General features: G+C 41.0%; 1 protein-coding gene across 1 annotated transcript; it reads right to left on the bottom strand.

Annotated features, from left to right (window-relative positions):
• Positions 1-569: 569 nt before the first annotated feature.
• On the bottom strand, positions 570-21,718 carry fasn (fatty acid synthase). The gene is made up of 42 exons (XM_027177536.2): positions 21,281-21,718; positions 17,768-17,910; positions 17,007-17,159; positions 16,694-16,867; positions 15,931-16,131; positions 15,699-15,821; positions 15,062-15,177; positions 14,855-14,989; positions 14,225-14,681; positions 13,905-14,092; positions 13,299-13,488; positions 13,116-13,210; positions 12,890-13,024; positions 12,209-12,412; positions 12,002-12,117; positions 11,736-11,911; positions 11,368-11,559; positions 10,851-10,931; positions 10,565-10,750; positions 10,294-10,473; positions 9,939-10,142; positions 9,510-9,823; positions 9,020-9,406; positions 8,706-8,870; positions 8,150-8,265; positions 7,842-7,996; positions 7,514-7,717; positions 7,242-7,392; positions 6,934-7,112; positions 6,734-6,853; positions 6,523-6,645; positions 5,877-6,100; positions 5,560-5,758; positions 5,302-5,453; positions 5,112-5,203; positions 4,613-5,010; positions 4,107-4,295; positions 3,780-4,004; positions 3,080-3,291; positions 2,904-3,002; positions 2,144-2,395; positions 570-2,040 (listed from the first exon to the last, which is right to left on the bottom strand). The coding sequence occupies exons 2-42, from the start codon at positions 17,892-17,894 to the stop codon at positions 1,903-1,905; spliced, it is 7,527 nt and encodes a 2,508-aa protein (XP_027033337.2). The 5' UTR covers positions 17,895-17,910; positions 21,281-21,718; the 3' UTR covers positions 570-1,902.
• Between the last annotated feature and the right edge of the window lie 355 nt (positions 21,719-22,073).

Consider the following 22,073-nt stretch of genomic DNA (forward strand, 5'->3'; position numbering starts at 1 on the left):
GTTGACACACACAAGGAATCTGGTTCCAGCTGGTTGGTGACTCTCAAAAGTACAGACATAAATAACACTATACATTTAGCTTGGATTGTACAGACAAAAACAGACAAGACAGACTATTCGAGACAATTCAACGTTAGACAATATAGACAGTACGAGTATTAAATTAAATATATTATTAATAAAATCTCTAATTCTCCTTAAGGTTAATATTGAACACCTCTAGAATCATGTTTGTGATTAGTTTTGCCATTACAACTGTCCCTAATTTCATCATATAGTAGACTTTTTTGCTATTAAATTCTGCTACTGTCTTCTATATTGTGCCTTAATTAATTAGATTTACAGATTTGTGTTCATTCATTCCACCCCACCTAGTTTTAATAATTCCATTCCTTCCATCTTCTATAAATATTTCACCTCTTTTGTAGGGCATTTATAGATCATAAAATGTTCAAAGCTCATCAGTACACTACTGTAAAACTCATGCATCATTTGATTGAAATTCATTGACTCTGCTTCTTTAAACATTCTTCGAACTGAAATATTTTCCAGAAAAACAAGAGAAGACCTATTAGTGATGGTTCTTTATTTTTACTTCTAAATAAATACTTGAAATATTACACAAAAACAAAATCACAGTAACAGTATATATAACAAAGCCACACTGGTCATCTGTGCCCTAAGCACATCATCAGAGAAGGCATCCAGTTCGTCATAGACTTGAAGAGAAGTCTCAGATATTCTCCAGAGATTTACTCTCTGTGTTGCCTTTCGTCATTTCATCTGAAGCAGGGAAACCCTAAGGGCTCATTCCTTTGACCAGTATTTCAGTCCAATGCTAAATTAAAAACCCTTCATGCTAAGATCAAGTGGGTGGTGGGACTCTTTGAGTTTTGGGTAAACTGTGGACTTGGCCACAATGAAAACATACATATTGTACTACATATCTACCAATACCAGCACATTTTTTGGATTAAATGCTGAGCATTTTGAAATCAAGAGACATCATAGAAACACATACATCTGGTAACTGTTTCTAAGGAAAGAAGGAATGTTGGAATGATCCATTGAAGGTAAACACAATGCACAGCCAGATTTCATTTGTTTTCCTGTCATTATATAGATAAGCACAGAAGCAGCATTCGCGTTTAGAAAATACAGTAACATTAGTACAGATTATCTTGCATGGAGAAAAACTGTGTTCCCATCAGTGTCAGGTAGGCCTTTGCATCTTTTCATGAATATTTTTTCAGTGATCATGTGCATACAATACTAACTTTCACAAGTTTTTTTTTCTTCAAAAATCATATTGTTCCTTGAGTGCTTTTTGTTTAATTGTGGCTTTGGCTCTGATGTGAAACACACATTTTTCCCCCTCATATACCCAGCAATAACATAACTGTTGCACCAAGACATTAACATCAGGATTAAGACAGCAACAGGCAAAACATCAAGGTGTTAATACTGGTAACCGGACCATAAGTAACTTAGTTTGGAACAATCCTGCAAATTTAAATGGAATGTACATGACTGCGCATCATTAGGTTTATGAAGAACATTTGGTGACCGGGTAAATATGAACTTTTATAAGCTGATCAGTTGGTTTATGATGCCCATGTATACTAGAGCAGACTGTTTTAGCACTAGTATCTAGGCACTATTAAAAGGTCATGATATTTCATGAGCCTTTGAAGTTAAAGGGACACTTTAATATTATTTTACAACACTTAAAGAATAGGAAAAACTCTACAGAAGAGCACATGACTTAAAAAAAGACATGTTCAAATGACAAGAAATTGGGGATCAGGATTAAGTGCATTTTATGTATTGAAGGCCAAATAATTTCTTCTTTCTCTCATGTAGGAGAAAATTAGGAAGGAAAGTGAAAACAGCGGATTGAGTTTAGCCCTCTCTGATGCTAACACGTGGTTCTGCCAGTGAGCTGTGCATGATGCTCGTGATGGACTCTGCACCCAATCCCTGTAGGAAGGTACGGTGGTCCCCATCGATCACATGAACTGAAACCTTCCCATCACACACCTGCACACAGGCAATATTACATTATTAAATTCAAATTGCATTTCACATTATTTCCATGCCTCAAATGACTGAATACAAGGGTTTATTTAAGGGCTATACTAACCTCGTGCAGTTTGTAGTCAGCTCCAAGTCCATCTCCATAGCCACTGCTGGCTTTAGCCTTCAGTAGGGTGATGTTGCCATGGTATTTGGTAGATGGGATGTAGCAATCAGCAGCCTTTAGTTTGTAGTAGAATGAGGAGGCAGCAAAGTGCAGGGTGTCACGGGTAATACCCTTATGTTTACATGCAATCAGATCCACTGCATGGTTCACTCGAGCCTCCAGATCTTTCAAAGGCAGCAATGTCTCCAAGAGCTACAAATGTGAAAAGAGAATACACAGAGGGAAGACAGCAAGTAGTGTAAATCGTTATAGAAAAAGTCTTTTCTAAACTAGTTTTTTTAGTGCTTTGTGAGCCCTTTGGTCGATTTCTGACATTCCAGTTAAGTTTTTGGTGGAGTATTTGATGACTGGAATTAGTTTGATCTAAATAAGTACCCATTTTGATGTCCATAATTATTTCTATATTAAAAGAAGACATTTAGACATAATAATGATGTTCACTATAACAAAATCCAATTTGATATTTTTGTCTACATCATGCTTAACATGTATTCAGGGATCAGTGGATTTAATTCAAACTGTACCAAATGACTTTTTACACAGTTTCTAGCAGAAGGCTTTGGCTTTATGAAAAGTGTCTTTCGTTTAATTGTGAAAGCGTCATTTCAGCTTTAATGCACACACAAACAGATTCGCAGCAGATTTTGGATGAAGCCAAATTAATTTTAGCCTGAAGGCCAAACATCCAGTTGCGGATTACCTTGTTATACTCAATGCTTGTGAACTGCTGGATGAAAGCGCATAGTGCCTCAGTCTCAGCCTCAGACTCATTACCAGGGGTCAGCTTGGCCCTGTAGCTCTATTGGTGAAAAAGACACAGCAAATAAGTCATGCATCGTGTGAGAGAACAAGAAAATCCACAGAAGAGTCTCCCACCTGTGTGTATGCTGCCACATAAGAATGTGAGCCATCAAAAAGAAAGAGATATTCCACAGGGCACTGCATTTCCTGTAGCTGAGAGCACATCTCAAAAGCTACACAAGCACCAAAGGAGTAGCCAGCGATGCGATACGGCCCCTCCGGCTGTGTCTGCCTCACACACTGCACGTAATATGCAGCCAGGTTTTGAATACTGTCCAATGGTGCCGCTATAAGCACACACATTAGAGAGAGAAGTTAGTTATAGTTGAATAAACTATTGTACATCACTGACACTTACAGTAAGTACCAATTATATGAGTAATATATGAGTAATGACGATCTATATATAAGAGAGCAATCTATTAAAACTCCCACACCATTATAATTCAGACTAGGCCATAATTGAGTTCTATGGTTGCAGAAAGAATTAAACACAATGAAAACCTGTGGTTTTGAATGTAAACATGTGCCCACATGCACGTAGGAATTTAAAGGAGCTTTTATTCCTTTGTCATGGAGTAGTGGTGCAAGATCCCTTTAAAATTGTTTACAATCATGTAAGACATTACAAGAGACTCTGTACCATTAACCTTTCCAGGAAGCATCACAAAATGTTAATGGGGTTTTACAAAATCAAACTTTAAACGCATATTTTTAAAAACGGTGCCGAGCTCATCTGTCCTACTATCTGTGGAGTCTGCTGTGGTATTAGTACCTTTGGTGCACTGCAGGCCATAGCATGGGACACTGAGTTTGGCAGTTAGAGTGCGGAAAGCAGCAGTAGAGCCCTCGATTGGGTGAATCAGGAACAGCGGCTTTTCTACACTCTTCACCTCATTCAAAAGCGTCACTGTGGGGCCATCCGGATTTACCAGCATCCCGTTGAGATCAGAATCCAGCAAAGCCTGAGCTCCAGGATGCTTCCCCTCTGGCTGCTTAGCTAGAAGGGAGAAACAAAAATTATAAATACTTACTTTCCAGGTCTCTGTTTCTTATAAACGATAAAGACACACCAGACAACATGCTGTATGCTCACGCTTACCCTCAGAGTCTCCTGATGTGCTGGACATCTCACGCAGTTTGTTGATGGTGAGCTGTCGGATGTCTCTCATCGCCATGACAATATCATAGTCTCTTTCAAGTGTTTGTCTCACCTCCACACCCATAAGTGAATCCAGACCCAGATCAGCCAATGAGGCGTCAGGATTCAGGTTGCTTACGTCACGGACACCTATGGAAAACAAATAAATACAAGTCATGCAGTAAAAATGATTCATAACTACCCCATACATTATTATATGGCAGTGTTAGTCCAACAAATTCATCTAGTGAACAGGAAGTTAAATTTAAATCTCTGTGATAACTTTAAATCCAAAAAAGCTACTCTTGGGCTCTTGATCACTTAACCACAGTGCACTATGCCTGAACTGAATTTTGCCCCTTGAATGAAATATGAAAATCACCTGCTATAAGAATAAATGTGAAATACTATCTCCGGTAAAACATTTAAATTACACAAAACAAAAAAGGGTTAAACACCAGATTTACCTAGAATGTGAGCCACTGTCTCCACCAGGTCCCTCTGCCCAATGCCTTCCCCCTTTGCCACCTGCACCCTTTCTGCCAGCACAAAGCTGGACATGACAGCCCACTGCTGGGACAGGAAGCGGTCCAACACCTCCAGGCAGGAGGCCATACGCTGGGGCAATGTGCCGCCTATCACAGCATCGTTCCCGCCCATAGTCTCAAGGACTACACCCACATCACCGATAGCACCCCACTGCACAGCCAGACCTGGCAGGTTGTCATGACGACGCTGCTCACACACTCGCTCCATGGTGGAATTGGCAAAGCCGTAGTTGCTCTGACCAGCATTGCCACGTCCACAGCTGACCGAGGAGAACACTACAAAGTGCTCCAGCTTGGGACACTTCTGCCTCGTCACTCTGTCAATCGAAATCAATAATTATTCATCGAAACTGATGACAAGTTTTAGGGTTAAAATCCGTAAGTAATAATAAGTATTCATTAGCTATTACAAGGCTACCTGTCTAAGTGGAGTGTTCCATCATATTTAGGCTTGTTGACATCAATAAACTGCTTAGGCGTCAGATTCTCAAGCATACCATCTTGCAAAACCTAAAGACACAGGGTAAGAGTATAAACAGGAAGCTAACCATCAGGAAAAAATCCTTGTAAAACAAAAAGGAGTACAGAATAAAATTTTGGAGGATTACCATTGCAAGGTGGAAGATGCCTCCTACGGGGCCTAACTGGCGCGCTTCAGAGATTAACCGCTCGGTCCCTTTCAAGGTGCTAACATCACTTTTAGACACAAGCACCTGGATGCCCATAGCTTGCCACTCTCGCACTCGCTTTGCCTGATAACCTGTTTCAAAAGGTATCAACATGTTACAGCATGTACAGGCTAAAACCAAATGAATAACAGCAAGGCATTTTTAACCTATGCTGAACTATAATTATTCAGGAGTTACCGTTGCGAATGCCAGAGCGAGAAGTGAGCACTAGTCTGCGAGCTCCTCTCTCAGTAAGCCAGTGAGCTAGCTCCAGTCCAAAGCCTCCCAGACCTCCTGTGATGATGTACGAATGTGAAGCAGGACAAAAAGTCCGGCAAATAGCAGGAAGTGCGAGAGGAGCAGCTGTGGTATTGCCACCATCCTCTTCTACACGCACCTGAGGAAGAAATATACAGGATTTGAGTCTCTGAACCTGAGAATGGGAAACCAATGTAAAGAAAAGTTTTTCACCTATCAACATGAATGTAATCATTTAAGGATGATGTAGTGTTCACCTGCAGCAGCACTTTGCCAATATGTTTCCCCTGAGCCATGTAACGGAAAGCATCCTCCACCTGATTCCTTTCAAAAACAGTGGTGCGCAGTGGCTGCACCACTCCCTCTGTAATGCCCCTCTTCAGCAACAAGGACACCTCTTCCCACTCACGGTTCCCCTCCTCAAACAGAGCATCTAGTAGGATCCCATGGAAGGCCACGTTTTTTAGGAAAAGTGCCATGCCTGTGGCAGAAACACAAATCAGTGGCAGAAAATTGAAAATCAGCTGCTGTTTGTACAGTAAAACATCCTTCATACCCATGGTATTCAGAATACGGTCAATCAGGAGTCGGGTGTTATTATTATTTAAGATAATGTAGAAACTGAGCTGCAGAGAACAATCTCTTCCCAAAATATTAGTTATTACATCTAATTTGGTCAGTTGAATCAGATGGGTCTAATAGAAAGCTAGATAGCTTTAAAAAAAAACATTTTGTATACCAAGTTTCTAACTAATAGTGTAATAAAAAGCTACACACATTTAAATGTGACTGATCATATCTGATTATTATTGAAATAGGATAATCTGGGCTGCAATCAGTAGAAAGTGTGCAAGTTTAAACAGCAGTTGTGGTTTCAGGCTGAGAAAAGATTGTAGAACTCACCCAGATGGGTGTTGTTTGAGAGGTCGTATTTGCCGATCTCCAGGAAGCGCCCATGCCTGGCCAAACACCGTAAGCTAGCCTGCAGCTTCTCCTCAGCCAAGGAGTTCAGAACCACATCAACTCCTGTGTCCAAACAAGAGATTAGTAATTCACAGGTATAAAAATGTCAGCAATTATATCTAATTTATCATATCTTTATGGTGATTCTGACCTTTGCCCTGTGTGTGCTTCAGCACATGTTGCTCAAAAGAGGCATCTCTTGAATTAGCAAATGATTCAGCAGTGAGCTTGGGGAATCTTTCCTGCAGGTAAGCCCTCTTCTCTTTGGAACCTGTCAAATCTCAGATGTCAGAACCAGATTCATTCAGCAATATTATTAATTGTATTTACTGTTGCTATGAAAGCACTCACCCACTGTAGTGAAGACTTTGCAGTTCATGCTGAGTGCGATTGCAATAGCAGCTTGGCCCACTCCTCCAGAGCCAGAGTGGATAAGCACACACTCACCGGGCCTCAGACGCCCACGCACCACCATGGAGTAATAAGCTGTAGCGTAGACCACAGGTACTGATGCAGCCTGCTCCAGCGTCCTACACACACACACACACACACACACACACACACACACACACACACACACACACACACACACACACACACACAGTTACACTACTGTTGTTATAGAATATTTCTTTGTATTCACAAAGCAAGTGTCCTACCAGCTGGATGGGACATCCCAAAGGAAACGACTATCTGCATCCACACAAGTTGCCAGACCTTTAGCAGGCAGGAGGCCCATAACACGACGCCCACTAGGGTCCCGCCCTGAGAATTCCATTCCCAGCATGCACTGCTGGAGTGCGATGTCTCCTGCACAGGGATTTTTGCAGTATTAAAACCTTTTTTTTTTTTTTTTACATTATCATGATATATCAGAGAGACAGTATTTATTTTAAAGCAGATAAATGATTAATGAAGTCGAGTTAGCTACCTGGAATAGCATCTGGGGGCAGTTTGCCTGTTGCTAGCATGATGTCTCGGAAGTTGAGTGAGGCAAAGTAGACGGTGCAAAGCTGCACATTCGGGTTAGAAGGAACAAAGTGGCGCAGAGGGGACGCAATCCAGCGTAGAGAGGACAGATCACCACGAGTAAGGACATTCACATAAGCCTGCTCAGTCAGCTCCTCGTTCAGTTCTACAATACAGATAAGAGTCATATACAAAAACACAAAGTAAGACACATAAAAGAGAGTTTTAGAAAATAGTTTTAGTTTTATATCTTGGTGTAAATCTATAGGGACGGTGCTGACATGGTATACCTTGTGTAAGTAACTGGTGTCTGAACATCCCCCACTGTCCATCCCGATACACGTTGATGGCCAGGTCTTTCTGCAGTACTGCCTGCATGTCCTTATGAGAAAGCTGAAGAGAAGGAGTCACAGAGGACTTCTTCAGGTTAGACACAAATGCACACCTTTGAAAGAAGAGACAAAAAAAAAAAAAAAATCACACACATGAACACTGACATTTAAAAAAAATCATCATTATCTTTTAACCAAAACCTGAATGCACTCAATAAACCTGTGCTTAAGAATGTTAAAGTGTAATAAATGTAACTAAAACTAACCGGATGCGGTTGCCTCCAGGCTCCTGTCTAAGGCAGTTGACCATCCCCACCACTCCATTATGGCCTTGAGTGGCTGTCAGCCATATTGGATCATCTGAAATCTCAGCTAGCAGGCTCTAAAGGAAATAAAAGAGTATGATAATTAATTTACAGAATTAGAGAAAGCATGTCAGAGAGCTGCAGCTCTTAGTACTTAACCTACCTGTTCAGGAAAGTGCATATTGTACAATGAGCATTACTAGAATTTTTCAAAACAGCACAACTTCTTTTAATAAAACAAACAAACAAAACAAAACTTAGAAGTCTTTAAATATGTGTCATTATTGTTATCTAATAATCTTTGCCTCTTTAGTTCATCTAAGTGCTATATCTGGGGAGATAAAGTGTCCCCACCCCCATTGGACACTAGGTTCCTATTAATGGTACTGTGAACTATTTCCCTTTTTTCCTAGTTTGGACTGCAATAACTTAAGCAGAACTACAGACCTTAGGAAAAAAAAAATTAAACTTTAATCGAAAACTATGTAAACTGCAATGTGAGACAAACCAGACTCACCTTAAGAGTCTCTACCCAGGTGTAATCGGTGGAGCCTACAGAGAGTGTAATGGGCTGTTTCTCAGGAGTTTTCCTTCTGCCAAGGAAGAGAACCGAGCCGTAGAATGATTTCTTCACCATGACCATGTTAAGAGAGACCTTTTCAAAGAGCATCTCCCATTCAGCCTAAGTGCATGCAAACACACACACACAAACACAATAAGATCAACTAAGTACCAAAACTGAGCCAGGTCGCAGGGCAAAATTCCTGTTTTTCACAAGAATTTCCATCTGGTTATCTGACCATTACATTGTACACAAGCTTTCAAACACACCTGAGTGAGGAGGCTGGTCTGATTGTCCAGAGAGGTGAGGAAGGCCACTGTCTCACTCAGCGTATCTCCCTTTAACAGGGTGTGTAACAGAACAAAGCCACCTTCCCTGGCAGCTGATGTCAGGTTTTCCAACAAAACCGTTGGGTTTGAAATAGGGCCTGGGACACAGTTACAAATCACCAGGTCAGAACCTCCCAGGCTGGCCATGGCTGTACTCTGCTGAGGATCCCACTGAGCGGCGGATACACCCTGCGCCTCCAGAGAGCTTTGCTGGGCTGAAAGCAGCTCCGTGCTTACGTCAGAGGCCGTGTAGTCCAGACGCAGCATGGGTTGAATGTTGAGGAGGCTGACAGCCCGGGAAAACACACGGCCATTGCTGGAAAGGGCCTGAATTGAGAGAACCGAGTGTAATTATGTTAAGCATATTGCTGTAATATATTGGTCCATTTATAACCTCATTTTTCAATGCATCATAAATATTTCACTGTACCTCCAGGACTTTGAGTTTGCCAGGAGTGGAGTTCTCCAGAGCGGTGTCGAGGCAGTGGCGCAGTGCATGAGAGTCAAGGAGGCCATTAAGAAGAGGATCCTGTAGCAAACATTCCTTCTCCTTCTGCACGGTTTGCTCCAGCTCCGAGCGCAGATTCCCATTAAGTTCCAGACCACAAAGTACTGAGAGTAGCCGTAACAGACCATTCCCGGTCTCTGCTTCAATCAGCTGGTCCTCACTTACACCCTCCAGCCCCGGGATGGAAATTTTCACTCCATGCCTGGCCAACTTCCTCTGGAGATGGTTAATAAGACCTGTAGAAAAGATCAAAGCATGTCAAGAAATTAAGGAGGTCTGAGAGTTAAGATGTATTTGTCCATTCACACCTGATTAAAAACATACTAAAAATAAGAGAGGAAAGGAACTTGCCTTTGCTGTGTCGGAGCTGTTCTGCTAGTTTCTCACTGGATAACAAGTAATCGGTTTCCACCAGGGGCGTGAAGACAAACTCCTCCAGAGTGGGTGGGGTCTGCTGCTGCTGGCGACGAGGTGCGACTGTGGCATGGAGGCCACAGATCTGAACCCCACCTGCTGTAATGTTGTCCAAGCAGCGGTTCACGTGGACATCAACAACTTAAAAAAAAAGAAAAGAAAAAAAAAGGACATAGACACAGCACACTGTTAGATTATTTGTGGCTGTCACACACTTAATATATTTTCCCTGCAGGTACAGCACAGATTTATCCAAATATAAAAATGTAACAAGGCTCTTAAATGCATTTACCTTTCCTGTCCTCATAGTAATCGTGAACTCTTTTCTCATGTAATGTTGGATCTACACACACACAACGAATACGTGTTGGGAGGCGCAGGCTACGTCCAGGCAGGCCAACCACAATCATCTGCAGCATGGTGTCCAGAAACGTCACCCAATTTCCTGTCCATTGCAGCTTTCCATGGTCACCTGTAAACCCCCCCAAAAAAATGCAACTTCCTATCTACATCACAAATTTTTTTTTTTTTAATCTATAGAAAATGAGCTTGCATGTGTTTACCAGCATTGTTGGACTCCAAAATGCCTTGGAAGGTTTTGCCATAATCATATCCACGAAGACGCAACTCTTTGTAGATGTCTCCAGCTTTCAGACGCAGTTTCGGTTCCTCTGCCTCTGCAGTCACAGGTTCAGTCATCTGAGAGTGAAAAGAATCCAAAGCTGCCTCCTCCAACAAGCTCACCTTACCTGAGACAGTCAGAGATATGAGATAGGTATAAACAAACATAGCAGCCTAAACTGATGTTTAAACAGAGAAAGACATTTTTCTAACTGGGATATAACTTACCACTAACTGCCAGGTTGCCATTCTCAGACACTTCAAAACGGTTAGTGGCGGGCATGAGACGAACCTCCAACTGGACTGATCCTATGGTTTGATGCAGAATATCGTTACTTATTTCCATAGAGTTCGTTTTCATTCTCTGGCACTTTTTCTATTTAAATGTAAAACATTGTCAACTTGTAAGACACAGGTTAACCTAGATTACATACGGTCAGTTCGATACAATAAAACAAGATAAAGCAGAGAGTTGTTTGTGTAAATGAATGAGATCTAAAAAATAATAATAATAATAATAATAAAATTAAAAAAACTCAAATTGAGAAAAGATGCATTATAGTGAGCACTTAAGCAGGTTTAAAGTAATTTAAAGCATTTTTTCCCCTCAAGAAACAAGCATTTTTCTGGCATCGCTGAGATTTGAACAGACACCCTTCTGATCTGATCTCAGGTCCTTAACCTGAACTAAATCTGCCCCATGTGCAAGAAACACTCATTTAACGTACCAGTGAAAACCACTCACCAGTCTTGGGTAGAATGGTGGCTCTGTGGATGGTGACATCCTCAAAAGTAACCGGGGTGTGTTCCAGGACAGTGCCTAAACTCCTCATTAGGGTCCTCCAGGCCAGCACCAGGTAACCCGTGGCTGGATACAAGACCCGGCCATCGATACAGTGGCCGATCATGTAGTAGTCTGGAGATTCAGGGTTAATATCTGCAAGTTTAAAAAAAAAAATTTTTTAATTTAAAAAGAAAGAGAAGAGAAGGAGGAAAAGGTCAGTTGTATAATGGCTTGCATTCTCAAGAACGACCTTCTTCGACTGAGTTCATCAGTAGAAATGCTAAAGATGTTTGTATGTCCAGTTTAAGTGCAACACAAAATTTGCTTACCAATGTTGTACACAGTGGCTGAGGTGGAGCCTCCAGATCCTGCTGGGAAATCCTCCACCTTGGGCACATCCCAGCTCTGAGAGTGATCCCACTGGATAAGAGGGGAGATGAGGGGGGTCCCCACGGGAACAGGGTACTTTACAGCCGGATACAGCTGCTTACTGTCCACATTAATACTACAAGACAAAACATGAGCAAGGAAAACTAAATGTGAGATCCTAATATGTTTTAATAATATTTTTCAATGCAAGTAAGATAGCACTGACCCATTCATGTAAATCTTCCCTATGTGAGAAAGAAAGAACTCCAGGTTGTTTGCATGTCCCCTCTTCAGCAAGGGCAAAATGGAACAAGTAGGCTTCAGGCTGCGCCTCAGAATGGCCTGGAGAAGGAGTCGGAGCAAAGCTAATGAGTGCTGCTCAAAAAATCTCTCCTGTTGGACTTAAGAGCTCATTCCGAGCTGTATTCCTTACCTGCAGTAGAGCATGTGGTGCTATCTCCACCACCACAGCATTCTCCGGAACAAGGCTCAGGCCCTCCTGGAAGAGTACAGGGCTCACCAGGTTGTTCACATGGTATTCAGCTGAGGAGTAGAGGGCCAGAGGGCTCTCCCACTCTGACTGGGGGATGGATGTGCTGATCCAGCGAGGAGAGCGAGGACATGGGCTTTTTATCACCTGAGACAGTGCAGATATAAATAAACATGAGTCAGTGTGCATTAACTACAGTAAGCATCTCAGCTGTTATTAACATAACCCTAAGTACCTCAAAGAGTTTTAAATGGTTAATGTTTTCATTTATTGTCTAAGAGAGAAAAAACAGGCTGACATTTTAACAGAAAAGATATCAAACAGAACTAAAATGAAGTGTCAAATTGAACACTTTACAAACAATTTATTGACATATTAGTGAATTTGCATAGAACCAGGAATATTAGCGATTAAGCACTTAGAGGTGTTCAAAAAGAGGTTTAGTAGCTTTTTTCAGCATTAACAAGATTAAACAATTTATTAGACAAATATTGCTTTGTTAATATTTACAGTTATATTTTTATGGGTACTCAAATTTGGATCATAAAAAGCATACTGCTTTTCTTTGCACTAAACCACCAGATGGCGCTATGGTCCTAAAGGGAAGTTCAAGCAGCATCTTACCTTCTGCAGAGCTGCCAGCAAGGCCGGAGCGATGGAGGCCATGTAATAAGAATGGAACGCAACACCAGCACTGCGCACTTCTTTGGCAAACACACCATTGTTCTTAAGCTCAGCAACAAATTTGCTGACTGAATCCTACACACAAATACAAGAAATACAAAAAATTAAATGATGTGATTTGAAAGTGTTCAAATATGAAAATGCACAGTGAGAGGTGTTGGTGTACCTGTGGGCCTGAGATAGTGACCGTGTCTTCTGCATTGTGGCAGGCTGGTACTACCCCCTGTGGACACTGAGCTTTACACTCTTCCCAGGTCAGACCTGAGAACAAGTTGAAATTCAGTACCAGGAACCACTAGGATATTAAATTTCACTTAACAACAGACTAATCAAGAGCAGGTTTTCTTACCCACTGCTGCCATGCCTCCAGGTGGCAGGTTGGCTTCTTTAATACACCTTCCTCTCCAGTAGGCAGCCTGGATGGCCTCACTGTGGCTGAGGGAGCCGTCGGCATAGCCACATGCCAGTTCTCCCACAGAATGGCCCACAATGCCATCAGGCTGGAGGCCCATCCTCTGCAGCATGTCTATCTGTGCAATCTGGAGTACGATGCACAATAATTATATCACGTTCTCCCAGTTTCTGTACACGCACCCTATTTACGCTTTAATAAACTGGCAATGTAACAGGTGTTAAAAAGCAGTAAACAAAACAAATCAGTGTATATTAGACCTTACATATGACAACACATGAATTGTGCATATGAACTACATAGCAAACTGGGAAAGAACAGAACATTCCACATGTAATAAAGAGACATTAAGTAAACAATACAAGAGCAGCTTGTATTACAAGCACTCAAAATTCAGTCAGTAATTATATATGGATGACAAACTTGTGATGAGATAACCAGTTACAGAATGATCCAATTTTCAAGTGGCTATTGTGACACAGAGCATAATAACGATAAGCAAAGTTCAGGAATCGTGTATGTGCATAATTATCGAGCCCTGACCTGAATGGCTGCAAGACCCACAAATGCATGGACCGTGTCCTCAAAAGTGTTTTCATTAGCCTCCATGAGCAGGCGAGACACACACAGCCCTGTGTCCTTCAAAGCTATGTCTGATCGCTCGATGGACTCTCTGAATTCCTGCAGCTGCATTAAGCTACGGCCCATTCCAGCCCACTGCGTACCCATACCTTATGAAGTCACACAAACATGTATATAAATACACAAAACATATCACAGTGGTGTAACCTTAGATAAAAAAAAGTCAGAATCCATAAAAGGAAATTCTTGTTGTAGGACATATTTGGCCATTGTGGACTTACCAGAGCAGATATACCAGAGGGGCCTGGAGGAAGGTGCAGCCTGCTGCACCTCTTTAACCTGTGTTCCCAGCAGTGTGTATCCCCTGTAGGGCATGTTTGAGGTGGGAATAGTACTCAACTCACTGAGCAGGCCCAGGAGGGCATTGTCCTGCCCGTGTTCCTCGGCTTTATGCAAGAGAAAGTTAACAGCCTCTTCAGTGCGCCCACATGCCTGCACCAGCCTGGGCACAGATGCTGGTGAAACTGGAGAAATCGGGTTGTGTCCAGGTGGGCGCAGGATAACATGAACATTTGAGCCTCCAAAGCCAAATGAGTTGATGCCTACAATTCCCCCACGCACGGGAATGGGTTCAGCCACTACACGCACGCGTCCATCTAAGAGCGCCGGGATGTCTGGGTTGGGATTTTGGTAGTGGATGTTGGGAGCCCACATACCATGTTCTAGTGACAGGACCACCTGAGTGTACACCGGAAATGAGGAAATTAACCATATATGTGCACGCAGTCTTGGTGTAATTTTATATATGTATATAAATAAAATTTGTATGTATGTGTGTATACAAATGCCATATGTTAATATACATGTACAAATAACAAAAAAAATGTTAAACACTATGTTTGTAGACTCACTTTTGCAAGAGCAGCAAGCCCAGAGGCAGGCTCAGGATGGCCCATGTTAGATTTAGTAGATCCTATAAGCAAAGGTTCACGCTCTGACTGACAGAAAACACTGACGATGCCATTCACTTCTTGTGGGTCCCCAACCTAAGAAAATAATTAAGTATTACCACACCGTAACCATAAGATGTGTGTTTGTGTGTCCATATCGTGACTTACTTTGGTGCCAGTGCCATGGGCCTCAACATATTCAACCTGCTCAGGGGAGATGTTTGCCTGTTGGTAGAGAGAGCGTACTAGGCGCTGCTGCATGTCTCCTGAAGGAAATGTCACACCTGGCAGAAGGTAAAAACACCATCAAAAACCTATGAGGAAACCATTTGATCTTCAGGCATCAGGGATAAATGTATTCATTGTCCATAAAGTCAGAAAGTAGAGGATGCGTTTCTTTTTCCTGCTAACAAAATTTTGTGTATTAAATGTGGATTTTGATAAATGTAAATTTTGATAGTGTTCCTAAGCCCATAATAATTTTTTTGTATTATAATGATTATAATATTTCTAAACTAATCGTTTTATTTTTATGCCCCATAAATTAGCTCCGCGCCCTTCCTAGAACGACGCTCCTCAGCTCTGCCACATTTCCTTAAATTCTTTCCTTAATTCTGTTTGCGAGGTCACTTGACCCACTTGGTTACAACATTACATTTAGAAACACTGGCGAGACACAAGTGTGCCACCAGGCACTGGGGGAAAGGAGATGGACTGAAGTAAACTAAAAGAAAGTGACCACTAGGATCCCTTGCAATAAACTGATCCTTGGCTGCTTTAAAACTGATTGCACTCTGTATATTACCTTGCTCTTTATAGCCATCTGTGTTGTTGCCAGCATTGAGCACAGTAGCATAGACTCTCTTAGCCATGGATTTCTTAGTGAGGAGTACAGCCACAGCAGCCTCTGAGCGACAGTACCCATTTCCTGGGAGATAAGAGGTCAGATTTCTGGTACACTAGAATTACAATTAGCAAAAAAAAAAAAAAGGTGGGGAGGATTAAAAAAAGAAGAAAAAAGATAACAGTAAACTCACCTGATACGTCAAAAGACTTGCAGGCTCCATCAGGACTGAGCATGCCCAGTTTCATGAACTGCACTGAGGTGTTGGGTTTGAGCAACAAATTAACTCCTCCTACAAGTGCTGCATCACACTGGCCATGCCGAATAGCATTGAAGGCATTCTCCAGAGCCAGGAGACTGGAAGAACATGCTGTGTCGATGGCTGTGCTGGGGCCTTTAAAAAAACACACACAAAAAAAAACCATCAATGCCGAGTCACCCAGTTACTTGGCAACATAAAAGTAACGTGGTCAGGCAACAATGTGGTTTAAAATACTTTAAAATACTAAAGAACATTTTGTTATATATTTTAAAAGAAGATTTATTTTAATATGGATCACAGTTAGGCAAATTTTCACGGTTTTTGAATAAAAGTCTGAATTTATCTAAATAAAATTAAAAAAAGTAGTAAAAAAAATCAATTAAAATCAATAAACGAAGAAATAACTAATATACACTATAATACACAACCAAATTAACTGTTATTTAAAAATTTATTATTTTATACCATGTGTTAGGCAGTAAATCAATATCTATGGTTAAAAAAAATCTAAATTATCCTACACACACTTTGGTATTTTAAATTCTGTCAAAAATGATGATAAAAACAAATCACCAAGTTATTATTAATACTGCAGGCCTAAGGGTTCTGAATATGTTCGAATGAGTTCTTATTCTAATTGCTCCCTATTACAGACAAAATGATAAGAATGATAGAAAACTGAAACTTTGCATACCATTGAAGTCAAAAAAGTAAGAGAGGCGATTGGCGAACATGGCGCGCTGGCAGCCGGTCATGCTGTACCCCAGCAGCTCTTCTGGATCTTTGCTGAAGGCCTCGCCTGCTTCAGAACCACTCACACCAATGTAAACACCCGTATTAGTGCCACGCATGGACACCGGATTTATGCCTGTCAAGCATGATAAACACAAGCATCAAATAAACAGTACAAAGATGGTATAACCTATAAAGCATATAAGATTGCTAAGGTTTATTAACGAATAGTGATTTGCCAAATTGCACGGATGATGGGTTGCTGGAACACTGACCTCCATCAACGATAGCTTCGTATGATATCTCTAGCATAAGCCTCAGTTGTGGGTCCATGGTGTGTGCTTGTTTGGGGTGCACGCCAAAAAAGGCTGCATCAAATCTGTCGATTTCTTTTAGTTTTCCATTTCTGCGAGGAAGACCATACAGACCTGACGAGAGGTAAAGAGACGCATAAAGGTTAAATCCCACATTCTCCGGTGCAACAAAGTGCATCTGTGTTCTCAGCACACTAAGACTGCTGACACTTTAGCACATAAATGTGAACTTCAGTTGTTTGCCAAGGAGAGAAGGCAAAGAGGGAGACGGAGAAAAGGATCTTTTGAGAAGACCAGCACAGGGAGAGCAGCCAGATAGGAAGAGAAACCAACAGGGCTAAGAAACCAGAGAGCAGAGGGGGAGGCACTACAATTTTAATGTCTAATTAGTTAATCACTCTGCTTTATGCATAGCAATTGTACAGAATGAAATGAACAAATTTCTATTTTACATTCTATGACAAAATATGTTTTCCTTTTAAACTGAACATTTTGTTTACTAAATAATTTTGTTTAAGAAAAATCGTGTTATTACTACTTAAATAATATTAAAAACAAATTCATCATTTAATTCTCTTTATCTATAAAAGGTTCCATAAGGAAAGGTTTTTTAGGTTTTATTGGAACGTTAGCAGTGGATCCCGAGCATATTCATGTTAAATAAAGCTGTTACATTGTACAATGGACTGTATATACAACAGATATCTGATTCTACATGATACCTGGTTTCCACCTTCTGTCATCCTCTGTGACCATGTCGACTCCAGTGAAAAGGTTTTGCCAAAATTCTTCCAAATTATCTGACTCCGGAAGACGACCCGATATCCCAGCTATGACGATTTCCTCCATGTTAGTGTGAGAGCTTCTGTGGGATCAGACAGATGTAAAGTAAAGGCTTTTAGACAGCCAACATCCAATGAGCAATTACAGTCGGTCAGATTGTAACTGAACATTTCACCTGACCTACTTCCAACCACACATTCATCAAAGCTGTGAGAGGGCTCAAGTGGACACAGAGGGGGGTATCTGACTGTAGGCTTTGTTTAGGGACCACAAATTCACTCTAATTCTGTCCATACAACAGCTATCTACAAAGCAGGAACAGGGTGGGATCGCTGCCTAGTGCATGGTGCAAATCAAGCAGAATGTGGAGCACAAAGTGTCCCTCTGTTCTGCATTCATCAAAGCAAGCACCAGGGCTCAGTGTGGGAATTCAATCACAAGCCTACAAATTAAGAAAGACTTCTCTTTATGCAGGTTTTAATTCTCCTGTTCCCTACATGCATGATTCCATTCATAATCTCAGTAAGAAATCAATCCTGGGGTGAAAACTATTATGACTTAAGCACTTAACCCAGTACACACCCCCCCCCCACACACACACACACATGCTTACTTGTCATGATGCAACACATTTCACACTTCAACTACAGCACAATACCAACTATGTCAGGAGAAATCAACTAAACAGGTCCAGCTACATAAAATTCTCCACGTGGTCTAGATAAGCAACTAGCATGACAATGGTAACAACATCCACCTTTGCATGAGCCTTTAATAACCTTTTATGAACAGTTTATGTAATGAAAAAAAAATTATATATATATGTCAAGACTCTTTTTCATGACTGACTCACATCCCACAGTGACTCGTCTATCCTGGTCTGGCGAGTTAACTTCAGCTAAATAATTGACATAGATGTAGGTGACTGGATAAACAGCAAGAAAGGGATCTCCTACAGAACACAAGTTGGGTCATGTTTCAAAAACTACAGTTGAAAAGGCTACTTTAGTAATACAGTATGTCGATCTGCCTGGTTCTTGATATAGTACTGGAAAAGGTTTCTAAAGCACTTTTACATCAACACAGCCAGCTGAAGTAACAGAACACAAAAAGGGAACCTCCGTTTAAAAAAATTAAATAATAATAATCAAGTCCATGTAACCTTTAATAGAAATGTATTAAACAGAAACAGTCATTTGTGCTTTTCAAAAACAAATCATTAAAAATATGATGCACTGAAGACAAGAAAAGAATTCAAATACTCCAAAAGATAATTGAGAAGGCTGAATATCGTGTTTTGCGAATTGCCACGATGAACATTGGCTATATAGTTTGCTGCTTTGTCACACATAAAAAAAAAGTTGTTCACTGAAGATAATCTAACAAACTGTCTAACTGATTCATGAACTTTGTTTAATGTTCTCTTGTTCATAATCTGTGATTTCATCATATATGAATGATGTAAATGAATGGTGTTTGCCAGAGCTATTCCCTGTGAGTGCTGCCAGAAGACGTATTCACGAGACAGGTGCTGACATGCAACAATCTGCCATTGTGTGTATGCATGTGAATGTGTTAGAGAGATATTTAGGAGGATTACCGATGAGTCAACATGAAACCATGCACACATGCTTTCAGCATCATTTAGTATTGAGCCTGGGTGAAAAGTTTCAGTCTTCTAAGAAAAATTTACTACATGACTTCATTCTTGCTTAATTATGACATCATTATTTCAGCACAAACAGATGCCTGAGAACTCAAGACCAGAACAGCTTGAGAGAAGATGCTAAATGGTTTGCCCAGAAAAGAGACAGTAATCCACCTGACCCAGATCTAATGAAGCCTCTGTGTATGAAATAATGTCAGCCACCCGATTAGTTAAATACATAAATAGGAATCATCTCCTCTTATGAAATAATTATAGGATACTCAGGCATCCCATGAGGACAAAGGGGCTGGGGAGGTGGGGGTCATACAAATTAATGAATTAGCTAAGCACCGCTGAACATACAGCCACAGACAGCCACAAATCAGCAACAATGGCTTAAATGATGCACCTGCGCTGCCCCTGGGGATGGAAATACAACACAAATGCAACTAATTGGTGATGACACATTCACAGGTTCTCCACCTCATCCCAGAATACCCCTGTGCTGCACATTTTAGTCTTGCCCCTGCTCTTTAAAACGTCCTCTAATGAATTAGATTACTAAAATCAGATTAATTACAGCAAGGACCAGGACCAGGACAAGAAACCTGTGTTCTAGATCAATGGCAATTTGTGAAAAGATTGTTCACACAATCATGAAATAAAGGTGCACAATTTACATTTACATTTCCAGCAATTGGCAGACGCTCCGGATAAAGGCGTCTGTAAATTGTGACTTACATTGTATCATTTTTTCTATAAAAAAGCTGAGCAATTGAGGGTTAAGGACCTTGTTCAGGGGCCCAAGAGTGGCAGCTTGGTGGACCTGGGATCGAACTCACAACCTTCCGATTGGTAATCCAACACCTGACCCACTAGGCTTCCACACGCCTCACTAGGACACCACAATTAATCCTGTGACCCAGACAACCGGCCATAAACATACCGATAAGAAACAGAAGCTTAGCTAATACAGATAATAAATGGCTTCAGCATTAAGGCAGGCTTTGACACACAGGACTATGTGAAGCTGTTAAACTCCAGCAGTACTGCAGTCTGACAAAGTGACAGCCTAATCTTACTGTTTATAAAGAAAAATGCTTTATATCTCACCACACTAATTAGAACGAAACTCTGATTATGTTCATAATTAATCAATAACACAGCAACACTACCATTATCCTAACACACCCAAGCTACAATAAAGGCTGCATTAGGCCTTGGTACTCCAGTATCAGACCTTGTGTAAAAATTAGAGATTCCTCTGAAATCGGTCACATTTTTTCGAAAACAGCGTACTAAGGGATGTGGAGAGCGAAACGTAATTATTCTGTTGCTTTAAACCAAGTTAAATCCTGGCAGGTTTCAGTGTTATCAGTGTTATCAGTACTATCAGGGCTGAATGTAAAATGCCTCCTTACTCCCTGCACAAGTGCACTACTTAGGGTGTGAACTACTGACGTCAGTGCCCTAACTAGTGCACTCCATCTGCAAAATGGTTTGGGATTGAACCCAAAAGATGCACGTTTAGATGTTTATAGCTTATTAAATGTTTCCGATATGCGTTTTATGTGTGTGTATATATACACATATATATATTTTTCCATTATCCATAAAATCAGCCTGAACGTAGAAAAATTAAATTGATTGCAAAAATATTCTGCGTAGTCTAGACAAGCACTTCCTCTTCTTTATCATCACATAGCTCCTCTAGCATTTCTATAACTTTGTAAACAAAGGATTTCGAGCCACAAGATCCATATTATTTGTAAAATATATATTTATAAATAAATAAAGAACTTACCAGTTGCAATCGATGTAGAAGAGATTGAGAGATAAGCATCCGAGGTCAGTGGAGCCTGAGCTGCCTTGTAAGTCCTTTATCTCTGTGAATGTGGATTAATAACCCCTTTTTTCTGAGTGTTGGTCTTCTTACTGCTTTGGTTGCCTTTGCACTGATGTCTGTTTCATTTAAATGTGTGCCATGTTGTATAGCCACGCCACATGGGCTGACAGTTGCCTTGGGTTTCTAGTCCAATGAGAAAGGAGGCAGGGATCCAACATCCAACCACTGAGCTGATGTCCTAACGTTAATTCCGCCTAAAAACACAGGTTATTCGAGTTCAATCATGAAATGGAAGGTTTATGTGCAACATCATGCACAGATGCATGCTATCACAGTAACCTAGACAAGTACATTGCCTTATTGCCTAATGAATCTGGGTCAGAATTAGATATAGACGTCATTGTGTGTGTGTGTGTCTTAAAATGAGGTGTTGCATCTTGTAGGAAAATGTACGAGTGCTATTTCCAAAAAGCTTTAAATCAGCTAGGGACAAATATATTAATGTTAAACTGAGTTTACAATAGTCGCGTGAAAGCCATTTATTTCAGTGATTTTGGGATGTTTCACGTGCGACAGCTTGCAGATCACACAGTTTCGTGATTGACGTTGACTTTTGGCCAATCAGGACGAAGAAAGGGCGTGTTTCTGATATAGGGTGAGGTGATGACGAACCGATTAAGGCGTCCTGCTAAAGACAAGCGTAGCCTGTGAGGTCATCAAGAGGGCGTGTCGTTTAACGGGGTTATTTCGG

Source organism: Tachysurus fulvidraco, chromosome 8, assembly GCF_022655615.1.
Source record: "Tachysurus fulvidraco isolate hzauxx_2018 chromosome 8, HZAU_PFXX_2.0, whole genome shotgun sequence".
Classification (NCBI taxonomy): Eukaryota; Metazoa; Chordata; class Actinopteri; order Siluriformes; family Bagridae; genus Tachysurus; species Tachysurus fulvidraco.

What these genes read in the sequence shown, in the direction of transcription:
- fasn (XM_027177536.2), bottom strand. Translation starts at nt 17,894, where the DNA reads ATGGAGGAAATCGTCATAGCTGGGATATCGGGTCGTCTTCCGGAGTCA. An exon ending in TGGGTCTTGCAGCCATTCAG is followed by an intron (nt 13,489 to 13,904) that starts GTCAGGGCTCGA and finishes ATCGTACTCCAG; the next exon opens with ATTGCACAGATAGACATGCT. An exon ending in GCAAACTCAAAGTCCTGGAG is followed by an intron (nt 9,407 to 9,509) that starts GTACAGTGAAAT and finishes CTCTCAATTCAG; the next exon opens with GCCCTTTCCAGCAATGGCCG.